The sequence below is a fragment of the Gallus gallus genome, chromosome 16, assembly GCF_016699485.2.
Source record: "Gallus gallus isolate bGalGal1 chromosome 16, bGalGal1.mat.broiler.GRCg7b, whole genome shotgun sequence".
NCBI classification, from domain to species: domain Eukaryota; kingdom Metazoa; phylum Chordata; class Aves; order Galliformes; family Phasianidae; genus Gallus; species Gallus gallus.
Window position 1 is genome coordinate 1,407,171 of NC_052547.1, and position 12,904 is coordinate 1,420,074.

A 12,904-nucleotide genomic window follows, 5' to 3' on the forward strand; every position below is an offset into this window, starting at 1 on the left:
TCTGTCTCAGTGATGCCTCTGGGAGCACAGTGCTGTCTGAGTCTGCGCAGGCTCCCTTTCCCCCCACCCTTTCCTCCTGCAGCACAAGGATGAACGCTGCGTTCCTCAGCTCACCCCTTTCTCCAAACTGTTACTGGGAGGGGTGAGTTCATTTCTCTCTGATATCTTTCCCTACAGCACCTATTTCTCAAATAAAGGCCGTGTCACCGCCTTTGTTTGCTCTACACCACGTTCACCCAAAACTTCTCAAGGCTTCAGCCCCGTGGCTCGGTGAAGCTCCCTGCCACGCACAGCCCTTCCCTCAGAGACTTTTTTTTTTACACTAAAAGTGGAGAAATTTAGGTTAGATGTAAGAGGGTAATGTTTTACTCAAAGGTGAGGTCCCAGCACAGGCTGCCAGGAGAAGCCGTGGATAACCCCCCTCCGGGAGCATCCCAGGACAGGCTGGATGAGACCCTGAGCAGCCTGATCTGGTGGGGGACAAGCAGCCCACAGCAGGGGGCTGGAACCACATGGGCCTGAAGGACCCCTTCAGCTTCAGCTTCAGCCATTCTATGATTCTGTAACTCTTTCCAGGCACGGGAGACCTCAACTGCACGTTGTGTGTGTGCTGGGAGAGGGCCAAATAACAGCATTTTACAGCCAGGAAAATAAAGACAAAATCACCTCTCCAATGTCCTGCTGATCACTTGATAGAATCATAGAATGACCAGGGTTGGAGAAGACCTACAAGATCATCCAGTCCAACCCCTTCTCTTCTGTGCTGTTTTTCAATCAAGACCCTAAAAACACATCCTGAAGTTCTGTACCACAGGAAAATTTGGGAAAACAGGGGGAGTTTGACCCCTGCTTTCCCATGTATGAAACAAAGAAAGAATAAGAAGCGACTATACCGTATCCCAAGAGAGAAACTGAAGCGTTTTGTTTGTTGTCAATTTCATCACACAGACAGGAGGTGCAATAGAGGAAGGGAAGCAGATTGCTCACCCCTTTCAGAACACTCCACGATCGCAGGGGAAAACTCCGCCAAGGAGGGATCCCCAACCAGAAATCCTCACCCAGTGGCTGTCAGCTCTTCTATGGGGTCTAAGAGGAGTGCAGCCAGGCTCAAACCCTTCCTGCTGCACAGCTGCATCGCCTTCAGCTCTGCTGCCAGTGCTGAGCGGTCCTTTCCCAGGTGATCCATGAGAGGGTCAGGCTGGGACTCAGCAGTTCCCATGCAGGCAGCGATGCTATGGGGCAGTGACAATATTGGGCAACGTTATGGGGTAGAGACACAATGGAGTGGTGCAGCTACGGGGCAGTGCACCTACGGGGCAGTGAGGCTTTGGGGCGGTGCTGCTATGGGGCAGTGAGGCTTTGGGGCGGTGCTGCTATGGGGCGGTGCTGCTATGGGGCAGTGAGGCTTTGGGGCGGTGCTGCTATGGGGCAGTGTTGCTATGGGGCAGTGAGGCTTTGAGGCGGTGCTGCTATGGGGCGGTGCTGCTATGGGGCGGTGAGGCTTTGGGGCGGTGAGGCTTTGGGGCGGTGAGGCTTTGGGGCGGTGAGGCTGTGGGGCGGTGCTGCTATGGGGCGGCTGTCACAGTGGGAAAGAACAGCACGGTGGAAAGGCGATACAGGAGAGGAATGGCAAAGGGACAAACAGGAAAGGAACGCTCAGCGGTCTGCGAACATCTCGGCTCACGGGGAGATACCCCCCCAGGGAGGGATCTCCACGCACAGAGCCTTCCCAGCCGCTCTCAGCCCTTCCATGAGGTCTCAGAGCAGTGCGGGCAGGCTCCGCCCCTCCCGCTCACACCGCTGCACCGCCTCCAGCTGTGCCGCCAGGGCTGCCCGCTCCTTTCCCAGGTGCTCCATCGCTGGGTCAAGCCGGGACTCGGCAGCTCCCATTGGGGCACGAAGAGGCCGAGGCGGCCGACGGCAAACGGCGACCGTCCCGCGGGAACCGCGAGACACGGGAGAGGATCTCAGCCGTCGGCCGGGCGGCGCTTCGCCCACGGGGACAGCGGGCAGCAACCGCGGGAAACGCGGCCCGGTGCGTCCGCAGGCCGTGAAGCAGCGCAGGAAGCGCAGGGACACGGCGGGGAACGAGCCCGGCGCTCCGCTGTGGGACGCCTTCACGGCCCGCCGCGGCGCCCGGTGATGACATCACATCCGGCCTGGAGCGGAAGCGCAGTGTGGACGGGCGTGGAAGGGGAGGGGGCTGATGGAGAAAGAATGGCGGTGCTTCCGTGCCTGGGGCAGCGCTCCCGTCCCGTCCCGTCCCGTCCCGTCCCGTCCCGTCCCGTCCCACAACGCTGCGGGAAGCGATGGCAGCAGCTGCAATAGAGCACGCTTTGCTTACTGCAAACTCCGCGTCTTTACGATGGGCAGCGGCTTGGCAGGATGGGCAGAGAAAGAAATCGAAGGAGTCCCGAAGGCGTGTGACTCCCTGAAGGTGTTGGCCAGTGCAGATCCCGGGAAGGTTGTGGCTGTGCAGAGGCCTCTTCTGCACGGAGGCACTGGGTGAGCTGCCAGCAGCTTCCATTGCTGCCCAGCTAAGCGTACCCGAAGTCATGGGCTGTACCTGAAGGGGGCCTCCAGGAAAGCTGGGATGGGGCTGTTTTGTAAGGGCGTGGAGCGACAGGAGGAGGGGAAATGGCTTTAGAGTGGAAGAGGGTGGATTTAGACAGTGGAGCAGGTTGTGGATGCCCCCGCCCTGTGAGCAGCCTGCTGTGGTGGGAGGTGTCCCTGCCTCCAGCCGGGGATGGAAGTGAATGGTCTGAAAGGTCCCTTCCAACCCAAACCATTCTATGGTTCTTTGTAAACTGCAGGGAATTGCAGAGGAGAATGGCTTTAAGAAGCCAATAGCACTAGAGATGCAGCGTGCAGTTCAGAGAGCACCTCTGTGCAGTGAGGTCAGAGCGTGCCTGAAACAATACGGCCCGGACAGAGAGTGGCTCAGAATGATGACAGAATCATAGAGGCACAGGGCTGGAAAGGACCTACAGGATCATCCCATCCAACTGTCCTCCAATCACCATCACCACCGCTGAGCTCCTCAGCCTCATCTCGTAGCACCTCATCCACAATGTCAGTGGTTTATGGGCTGGTTCGGCCCGGTTCCGTGAGTAGCGGGGCAGAGGGACCCGCGGATCGCCACCCCAGAAAAGGGGAACAGGGAAAAGGATAGCGAGATGGGCCCAAAAACAACACGGCAGCAACGATCTGAGCAGAAACAAAGTAATTGACTAGAAAGGACATCGGGCTGCAAGATAATACACTGTAATACAACAGCAGCACTGGCACAAGGTTGGTGGTGATGAGATCTCTCATTGTGGGTGCACCTTTTGCTTCCAGAGGACGTAGTGGTCAGCTCTGCTGCAGACCCAGTGCTTGTGTAGGTGGCACAGGGATGAGCTGATCCTGTCCCCGTTCAGGTACGCACATCGGCCTCCACCTCGCAGCTCAAACCTGTGCCCAAGAGGGAGGAGAATGGCAAAGGCACCCCGATGCGCCGAGAAAAGCTGGGGCTGCCTCTTCTGGGGAAGGAAGGGCAGAAAGGGCTCATGGTGGAGCACCAAGCCTGAGCCTGGCGGACCACGGTAAACCACGGCTGTGGCACCAGGAGAAGGTCCCCATCCCAAAGAGAGCCCGTGGAAAAACGTGGCCTGGACAGCTGGACGGACAGACTGACCAGTTGGTGAAGGCTGTGCCATCGCTCCACGTCCACTGGGTGTCCTCTTCTTCCCTGTGCAGCCCGATCCAACAGATTGCCGGGCCCTGGAAGCGCATCATGAAATCCTTTAAAGGAAGAGAGTGTTGAATGTCAGGAGGTTTTAACATCTGTCCCACTCACATCTCAGGCTCCAGCAGGCTGCAAGGTGCTGCCTTCTGCTGCATGGAAGAAGCTTGTTTGTGCTCCCATGGCACAAGAGCTGCCCCCGGAGGTGCACATCTCAGGATGTCCCCCAGATGGATGCGGGAGGGGTTAGGGGCAGTAATGTGCCGCTGTCCCTCCCCAGCCTGGTGCCTTCCCCAGAGCTTTGGGCTCGTGTCCCCATCTCACCATCTCCTCCGCACTGCCTATGGTGGCCAGGGAAGCTCCGTGGGCATTGCAGTGCTCCCTGCTGCTGTTCCAATCATTCTCCTCCTTCGAAAAATAATAGCATTTCCCCTGGAATCCGACCCAGGCGTTGGGGCACACGTGGGCAAAGTCTGGGAAAGGTGGCACAGGGACCTGCCGACATGCTGAAATGAGAAATTAGACAAATGTGAGGCAAAGGACAGGAAATGTGAATTTCTCTCACCTCCCTCCAACAGAGGTGGGGGATGGACTGCACTGTGTTGTGCTGCAGCCCCGGGTGCGGTTGCAGAGGTTAGGAAGGTTGAGCAGAGCGTGGTGTAGGGCACTGAATGGCTGCCCCACAGCACGTGGGAGCAGGGCTGTGCTTGGGGAGCGCATCCATGTGCTGGAAACCCCAATTCCCTGCTCTGTACCCAAACCTGAAACATCCTCTCACCATGGGGACACTTCTTGGCACTCACCGGTCGATATCACCACCAGCACGAGGCTGAGGGTTCCCAGTGCTGCACATGAAGCAATGAGCTGCACACGGGATCTCCTCCTTCCTGTCACATGGCACCAGGAACCTGGGAAGCAGCGAGCGGGTGGGGGCACATCCTTCTACTCCTGTTCCCCCCCATGCTCTTCTTCCTGCTCAGTCCCCACCATTACCCCATTGCTGTCCTCCACTCTGCCCAAGGGGCTGCAGTGCTGCTTTGGGCTCTGAAAATGTTTCTTGTTGGTCTCCTTCTCCCATAGCGGGTGTGGAAGTATTGGACTCCAGCAGCAATATCTGCACATCCTCTTCTGGGAGCTGGGGGTCAGAACTGGAGGGCAGATGTTGGTAGAAGTGGTTTTCCTCTTTATGTTTCCCTTTTTTCCACCCATTCCACTCTTTTGCTCTCCATCCCCAGCCTTACCCTGTTGGGATCCTTCTCCTCTGGTGTGCTGGGGGTTCTGGTGCTGCTTTGTGCTCTGAGGAATGGTTCAGTCGTTCTCCCTCTGCAGGCGTGGAAACCTTGTGCTTCAGTATTGGTATTTGCACAGACTGCTGTGGGGTGGACAGTTAGGATGGGGGGGATAGAAGGAAGGACTGAAGGAGGGGCTCGGGAGGATTAGAAAGGTGGGAGAAAAAGGAGAGAGAACGGGGAGAGGAAAGTGGAAGGAAGGAAAGATGGAGGAGCAAGAGAAGCAGGAAGGAGTTCAGTGCAGTTTGACATGTGAAGACGTGAGAAGCCAAAGGCGGTGTTGGTACCATTCAGCTGAGCAGTGTGTGCAGGCAGAGGATCTGTGTGGGGAAGCCAAACCACGCTGACATAACGGTCCTGTGGTTATGCTACATCTTTCAAAGTTCCCTTTGTTTGGTTCACACAGTTGGTGGGAGGTCCTTCGCAGTACAGAGCCCAACCCACACAGCTGTGCTTGGCTCTGAGCCATCATGGGGGGAAAGGAGAACCCGCACCTGTTGGTTATACCCAAGGAATTGATCCAGACACTATCTCTGATCAAAGCGGGCTTTATTCACCGTTTCAATGTCAGCTGTTCTACAAGCAGCAGCACACACAGAAAGCAGCGTTAGGTCTTTTATGCCCAGCACCACGGTGAAGCCCTTTGCTCCCTGGGCTCTCCTCGCCCACCTTGGAGCTCGGGCTGATGTTTGCAGCTTTGTGAGAAACACGCTCCAGGTCTACAATTTCGAATCAGGCCGAGATCTCTGTGAAGAGCAGTTTGTCCATGATTGCAACAACGGGCGCACGCCCCCTACTGCCAAGGCAGAAATTGCGCTCCTGATCAGTGCAATCCACTCCGTTTTCTCCCCTGGGTCCAACACAGGCAAAGCCTCTCCTGGCACTCATTGGTTGAGCATCTCAGGCTCACAATGGTCCGAAGCTGTTGCTCCATTATGTTTCCATACAACGTCTGTTAGCAACCCATTGTCTTTGGGTATATTCTTTACCTTTTAAGGAGATAGGAGGCAATATTTTCAACAATCGACACACTTGTTCTGTCTTGTGCTAGGCTCTCCCCTACCCTATAGAGTTTCCTTACCTGGTGCCTATGCCAATTCTACCCAGGAGGGAATGCCCCAGTCTCAACTTTACTCTGTTCAGCAGCATTCTCTGTGAAAAGCAACTTCACCTACACTACCTACAGAAATACTGGAAATTTCCACTGCAAAAACACAACCTACCTCTCACACATGGCTGACCGGGTCCTTTCTCCAGGTGATCTGTCAGTGGGTCAGGCCAGGACTCAGCAGTTCCCATACAAGCAGCGATGCCATGGGGCAGCTGTGCCACGACCTGTCTGGGGAGGCAAAAATGTTCCACAGCGCTGCAGGAAGAGGGGGAGCAGCTGTGGTTTTCTAAGTTCTCTCCTCCTATTCAGCCATGGTTCTGCCCACAATGGCGGTTGGTGCACTCACTGTGGGGGGCCTTTGCAGTACACAGCCATACCCACACAGCCAAGCTTGGCTATGAGCCATCAGCTGAAAATGAGAACCTGCACCCGTTGGTGATACCCAAGCAATGTATCAGGATGGTATCTCTGATCAAAGCAGGTTTTAGTCCCACTGCAATGTCGGCTGTCCCGCATGCAGCAGCACACACAGAAAGCAGTGTTACATCTTTTATGCCCTGTTACCCAATGTTGATTTCTTCCTCCCATGGTTCCTCATTGGCTGAGTGCTTCAGGTTCACAAATCTTCCTGTCGCTAAGCTGAACGCATCCATACCTGCTGTGCACAAGTCGTTGCTATCTGAACATGGATACTGCTCATTGTTTTGCTTCTCCTCCATCAATTCCCTATCACTCAGGGCTTGTCTGTCCAGCACCAGCAATTAGCAGTCTTCCAACATAACGAGCCCATTGATATCCCTGTCACAGTGTTTGGGAGTGGGATGTGCAACCTGTCTGTACCTCCAGGCTCAGAGCTATTCCAGACGGCTGCACAGAGCAGAGCTGCAGTCTCTGTACCAATAAATGACCCCATCCACCTCATCTCGGTGACCATCAATTACTGCACCTTTTTGCTGAGCGTGCACAGACTGTCAGAGAGCCCTGGTGAAGGGAAAAGACCCCTCTGGAAAGAACTATGAGTAAAATATTTATGCTGTTGGTTGTACTGCAGAAACAGCATCCCATTCCCACAGTACCAAAGTGCCCCGCAATTCCGCATTGGCAGAAGAAGAGGATAAAAGAAGGGCCCCCCAGTCGAGAGAATGCAGCATATGTAGGTTCTGCCCGCGCCCCTTTCCTCAACAAACCATCCGTTTGGCTTTCGTCACTCTCTCCAACCACTGATTGTCGTTATCGTTTAATTACTTCTGAGCCTTCCGCTGTGATTGCAGACACGCTTGGGAAGTGGGCAGTGCTTCCAAAGCCCCGAGGATTCTCACAGAGCAACACAGCTCATTTCTTAGGAGGCTGGATTATAAATGCAAATACTCTCTGGCCACAGGAGCCAGGCAATGGGAACCTGGCAGCATACGACACTCGGAAATGCCTACTGATTGGGTGCAGATGGCTTTCCAAGGCTGTGTTTCTGCATTGGATATGGAAAAGGGGGACCTGGCCTGAAGAAGTGGAGCACCATGTCTGTATTCTGCAACTTGTCCTTAGAAACAGCTGGTGTGAAAAGGTAGAAATACCACAGATGTGAGTGGCATGCTTTGGAAATGGAGTTGCTGAATTATGGGATTAATTCTCACTTGCACTTTTTAAAGGTTGCGAATAGTGCGGGTATTATTATGGTCTGGAAAGGGTGTTGTACCGCCGTTGTGTTTGGGTAAGAGAGCCTCAGCAGAAGAAAAGCCGAGTTAACAAGCATGAGAGAAGCCAAGGCCTGCACACAGGGCCGGGTGGTCTCACTGTGTGGGAGGGAACGGATGGCTGCCAGGAGGGTCCTCCGTGTCACTGTAGTACCTTCTTGGCTACCAAGAGAAGCCTGCGGGCCACCATGAGGGGGCTGTGAGGTGCCACGGAGCCTCCCCTCGGTCTCCTCCTGTCTGGGCAGAACAACCCACAGAGCTCAGGTGCTGCTCGTAGCCGCTGCCCTCGGGATCATTCCCCGTCCGGTGTAGATCAGTGGTGGTCCTTTCCACCCTTGGGGTCTCTGTGTCTCTCTGCACCCAACCCATCCTTGCTGGGAGGAGCGTTCCGTGTGCCCCACACTGGTGGTGCTCCCATCGTTGCCCTAGACCGCGCTGTGGCGGACGGCTCCTTCCCTTCTTTCCGGGGTCGCCCCACGGTCCCGCTCGTCCCCTCCCGTCCTCCGAGCTTTCGCTTTCACTTTTGACAACCTTCGCGAGCGAGATCTGCCTGGCGCCCGGTGACGTCACCCGCGCTCACGGACTCCATTGGCCGGGATGGGCGGAAACACCAATAAGGACGCGGGGCGGGGCCTGGGTAGTCCGCGGAGCGGCGGCGAGCAGTGCGATGGGTCCGAGCGAGGCGGTGGTGCTGGGGCTGCTGCTGGGCGCCCTGGGCACGGCGGAGTGCGGTGAGTGCTGCGGGACCGGGCTGCCCCCGTCACCGGGACCCGCGGCTCCTCGCTTCCCGACGCCGGGGCTGCGTCCGCGGGACCCCCACCCGCGGCTCACGGCTCCGACGCCGTCTGTCCCCGCAGGGTCGCACTCCCTGCGCTACTTCATGACCGGGATGACGGATCCCGGCCCCGGGATGCCGCGGTTCGTGATCGTCGGGTACGTGGACGGCAAAATCTTCGGTATCTATGACAGTAAGAGCAGGACTGCACAGCCCATCGCGGAGATGCTGCCGCAGGAGGACCAGGAGCACTGGGCTACGCAGACCCAGAAGGCCCGGGGCGGTGAGCGGGATTTTGACTGGTTCCTGGGCAGGCTGCCGGAATGCTACAACATAAGTGGAGGTGAGTGTGGGGGAAGCTGCAGCGCGATGCGTCTGGGACAGGAGCTCTGTGTGCCGAGGGTGTCCGCCAGCCCCACTGATGTCTGGCCGTGCCCCACGCCCAGCTGTGCTGGGCCGTCCATGTGTGGTGGCACTGTCCCTGGGCTGCCCTGCTCCTGCGCCCACCCACCCCACCCCAGCCCCATGGCACTCACGGTGCCCCACAGCCCAAGAAGCCCCTCACCTCCTGCCCTGGCTGTGCCTCAGGGTCTCACACACTGCAGAGGATAATCGGCTGTGACATCCTGGAGGACGGCAGCATCCGAGGGTACGATCAGTATGCATTTGATGGGAAGGACTACATTGCCTTTGATATGGACACGATGACGTTCACCGCGGCGGATCCGGTGGCAGAAATCACCAAGAGGCGATGGGAGACAGAAGGGACGTATGCTGAGAGATGGAAGCATGAGCTGGGGACTGTCTGTGTTCAGAACTTGAGGAGATACCTGGAGCACGGGAAGGCGGCACTGAAAAGGACAGGTGAGGATGGGAGGGTGATGTGGGGCTGGGCTGGGTGTGGGGCAGGGGCTCAGTGTGGGGTGCTCAGCCCGGCCCACAACGTCACCCACCTGCAGTGCAGCCCGTGGTGCGAGTGTGGGGGAAGGAGGCCAACGGGATCCTGACCTTGTCCTGCCACGCTCACGGCTTCTACCCGCGGCGCATTGCCATCAGCTGGATGAAGGACGGCATGGTCCGGGACCAGGAGACCCACTGGGGGGGCATCGTGCCCAACAGTGATGGCACCTACCACGCCTCGGCTGCCATTGATGTGCTGCCGGAGGATGGGGACAAGTACCGGTGCCGCGTGGAGCACGCCAGCCTGCCCCAGCCCAGCCTCTTCTTGTGGGGTGAGCCTGGCAGCATGGGGTGTGTGGGGTTGGGGGGTTTGGGGGCCACTCCTTCCTTTCCTGACAACACTGCTCTCCCCCAGAGCCGCAGCCCAACCTTATCCCCATTGTGGCCGGAGCGGTCGTCGCCATTGTGGCTGTCATCGCTGTTGTCGTTGGATTGGTGGTGTGGAAGAGCAAGTCAGGTAAAAGCAGAGAGCTGGGGGGAGAAAGCAGGAACTGCAGGTGGGGTCTGAACCCCCTCGGGAATGCCCATGGTCTGACATGAGCCCAATGCTAACACTTCTTTCTGTCTGCAGGGAAGGAGAAGAAGGGTTACGAAGCAGCGCCAGGTGAGTGCCAAGGGCAGAACTGTCCCCTGCCAGTGCTTGGGGTCAGGGCACTCTGGGGCCCCTCGTTGCTTTTGGGGTCACAGTGGTGGTGGTGGCATGATGCTCTGTGCCCCACAGCGAGCACAGAGCCAGGGCTCACGGCTCACCCTCCCTTGCAGGCCACGACGGAGAATCCAGCATATCGGCCACAGGTACAGTGTGGAACTGGGGCTCAGGAGGGGTCCCTGTGGTTGGAGCGATCCCACTTCCCTGCACTCCCCCATTGGACCCACATCCGGGGCAATACTGGGCCCAGCCCTCCCTGCTGAACCCCCAGGGTGGTAAGTCAGGATGGGGATGTGGCCCCACGTGACACCATCTCTTCTCACCCCCACAGGAAGTGAACCTTCCATCTGAGTGCTGTGCTGCTTCAGCCAGCCCTGCATGCACGTGTTTGGAGTTTGTGGGTGTGTGTATCTCCATTTGCTCGACTCCTGCATCTCCTCGGGCTGACGCAGTGTGTGCTCCTCTGCTCTATTCTGTGCATTATTTCCTGGGAATGACCCATTGAAATGTCCACCTCGTGAGCAGAGGTCAACCTCTGGGCAGAGCGCTGTGCATCGTTTTGGGGAAGATACCATTGCAGACACACTGGGAGGAGAGCGCCGGGTTCCGGGCTCAGGGGACGGGCAGAGGCTCTGGAAGAGGCCGAGCAGAAAAGAGTGTTCCAAACAGTCCGTAGAAGTGCAAAAGAGACCCGAACAGTAATGAGATGCGGAGTGGGTGAAGCAGGTGGATTTGTGAAGGTGAGGCAGCCATTTCCTTCAGTCCTCAGATGCCGACCTGAGACCCCAGGCTGATTGCTGGGACGTTCAGAACAAGGACTCAGCTCCACCACATGTGGCAGCTGAGGAACACAGGAAAGCAAAGGTGCATAGGAACATAGGAGGCGCCCCACAACTGGAGGAACAGCCGTGACGTCGCTGGGTACAAGGGCAGTGAGTGCATCTTCATCTCTCTCCTCTCTCTTTCTCCTCCTCTCTTTCCTTCCAAGCCCTATCTGAATGTAACACGAGGCACAGCACCATAGCTTATTGCTAACTGGGTACATCATTGTGATCGTTCATATATCAAATGTGACCGGAGTTACAGCAGCAAATTGGGCATCCTTCAACTGAAGCTCAGCCCCCCCGCAACCACCCTGACAGCCAAGAACAAGTTGGAGCAGAAGGGGAGTTGTTTTCTGCCAAATTTCTTTGCCCTCTTCGTGTGATGCCCTTCAAGTCAAATAAACCCCAGCACTGTGGATTGCTGGTTTGCAGCTCAGCCTGCGTGGTGTCTGATTTGGGGTGGGGGGAATCGTGTCCCGTTCAGCAGCTCAGGGCCTGGATGGGGCCCCGTGGTGGGTATCCACTGCTCTGCTCTCACCCATCAGGCTGCCGCGTGCATTGTCAGAGGGGTTCCCCAAGTCAGACATCGCCTGTCCTCGCTGAATCTGTGCTGATGGTTTCCTCCCCCTTCATGTGCCTGAGAACAGGGCCTGGGATGAGCTGCTCCAGTGCCTTCGCAGGCCCCACGGTGAAGCCCTTTGCTCCCTGGGCCCTTCGTGGAGCTCGGGGTGACGTTTGCAGCTTCCAGGACCTTCTCCCAGTAACACCGCTCAGGGATGATGAAGGCCTCGCTGTGAGGGTGCCAGCTCCCAGCATCCACGGCTGCATCTCCTCAGGGCCCTCTGCGTGACCCAGTGCTGTTCAGCCATGGGAGCACATCCTTTCCTGCACCCTTCCCTTCTCCTCCAGCTCTCCAGGCTCTGGGATTCTATGATCCTATGATTCCCGAAGGGCAGCCTTGCTGCTTACCACCGAGCTGATGAAGGCGTTTGGTACCTCAGCCTCTTTCGTGTCCCATGTCAGCACGACATCCATGTTTCCCTCAGCCCTTCTTTTGCCCCCTATGTACAAACAGAAGTCTTTGCTACCCCCGCCCAGGTTCAATTCCAGCTGAGCTCTGGCTCTGCTGACGTTATCTCTGCACGTCTGATACAGTCTCCATGTGCTCCCCATCTTCCCTGTCCCCGCGGGGCCTCGGTGCGCTTCCTTTCTGTGCTGGGGCTTGGCCAGGAGCTCCTTGTCCCCAATCGTGGCCATTTTTGACCAATTCCGTTGGGTTTTTGAGCTCTGAGCAGCTCCTCGAGCACCAACCTGCTCCTTTGGGCCCCTCCTTCCTCCCGGCCATTAATACACAGGTCCAGGTAGATCCACGAGGAGGCCGCAGTCTGCTCTCCCCAAATCCGGGTTTGGGAGCTCCTAAGGATCCTGAGCTCTGCCTTCTCACAGCCAATGGTTCCGGATCTGTAATGCAGCGCGCAGAGTGCACAGCCAGCTCCGAACCGCCGAGTTTGGGAGCTCAGAGCTCAGCCTCTGCAGGGACCGCCGTGGGTCAGTGCTATGGGAGAGGTTCTCCATCCACCCACCTTATCCACCTGTGCCTAACATCTCTTTGTTCCTCGCTTTCTCCTTTCCTGTTCATATGAGGTTGGTCAATGAGGAGCAGTCTCCTGCTTTGTCAGTGCCCACGGCTGTCAAACAACAAGAACAGTGCTTTTTTCCCCTTTATTTCTCCTGCTGAGATCTCCATCTACACAAAGAGCTGGCATTTGCCAAGGGGATGTCTGTAAGCTTTGCTCCGATGTGCTCTTCTCTTTGAGTTACCCCTGAGCCATGGGGACGGGTGCAGCCAGGTTCCGGGCACTGCACCTTCTGCAGTTCTGC

The 12,904-nt window shown here is 57.1% G+C and overlaps 3 protein-coding genes across 7 annotated transcripts in view; 2 read left to right on the forward strand and 1 right to left on the reverse strand.

Moving 5' to 3' along the window:
• Positions 1 to 12,904, forward strand: part of LOC121106942 (C-type lectin domain family 2 member I-like) — a 94,747-nt gene that overhangs the window by 29,301 nt on the left and 52,542 nt on the right. The window lies entirely within an intron of this gene.
• On the forward strand, positions 2,199 to 11,459 carry LOC112529954 (major histocompatibility complex-Y, class I heavy chain-like). 4 transcript variants are annotated; one of them, XM_046901571.1, is made up of 8 exons: positions 2,199 to 2,437; positions 8,673 to 8,933; positions 9,179 to 9,454; positions 9,550 to 9,822; positions 9,906 to 10,007; positions 10,122 to 10,154; positions 10,313 to 10,345; positions 10,531 to 11,459. In XM_046901571.1, the coding sequence occupies exons 2-8, from the start codon at positions 8,696 to 8,698 to the stop codon at positions 10,548 to 10,550; spliced, it is 975 nt and encodes a 324-aa protein (XP_046757527.1). In that variant the 5' UTR covers positions 2,199 to 2,437; positions 8,673 to 8,695; the 3' UTR covers positions 10,551 to 11,459. The 4 variants fall into 4 exon arrangements, with proteins under 4 accessions (XP_046757527.1, XP_025011664.2, XP_040504721.1 ...); XM_025155896.3 differs by lacking the exon at positions 2,199 to 2,437 and adding an exon at positions 8,462 to 8,546; XM_040648787.2 differs by lacking the exons at positions 2,199 to 2,437; positions 10,313 to 10,345 and adding an exon at positions 8,462 to 8,546.
• LOC121106509 (C-type lectin domain family 2 member B-like) lies at positions 2,903 to 6,360 on the reverse strand. Of its 2 annotated transcripts, none has more exons than XM_046901585.1 (7): positions 6,237 to 6,360; positions 4,966 to 5,047; positions 4,718 to 4,872; positions 4,528 to 4,632; positions 4,049 to 4,230; positions 3,677 to 3,783; positions 2,903 to 3,453 (listed from the first exon to the last, which is right to left on the reverse strand). In XM_046901585.1, the coding sequence occupies exons 1-7, from the start codon at positions 6,310 to 6,312 to the stop codon at positions 3,312 to 3,314; spliced, it is 849 nt and encodes a 282-aa protein (XP_046757541.1). In that variant the 5' UTR covers positions 6,313 to 6,360; the 3' UTR covers positions 2,903 to 3,311. The 2 variants fall into 2 exon arrangements, with proteins under 2 accessions (XP_046757541.1, XP_046757542.1); XM_046901586.1 differs by having other exon boundaries at positions 5,301 to 6,360.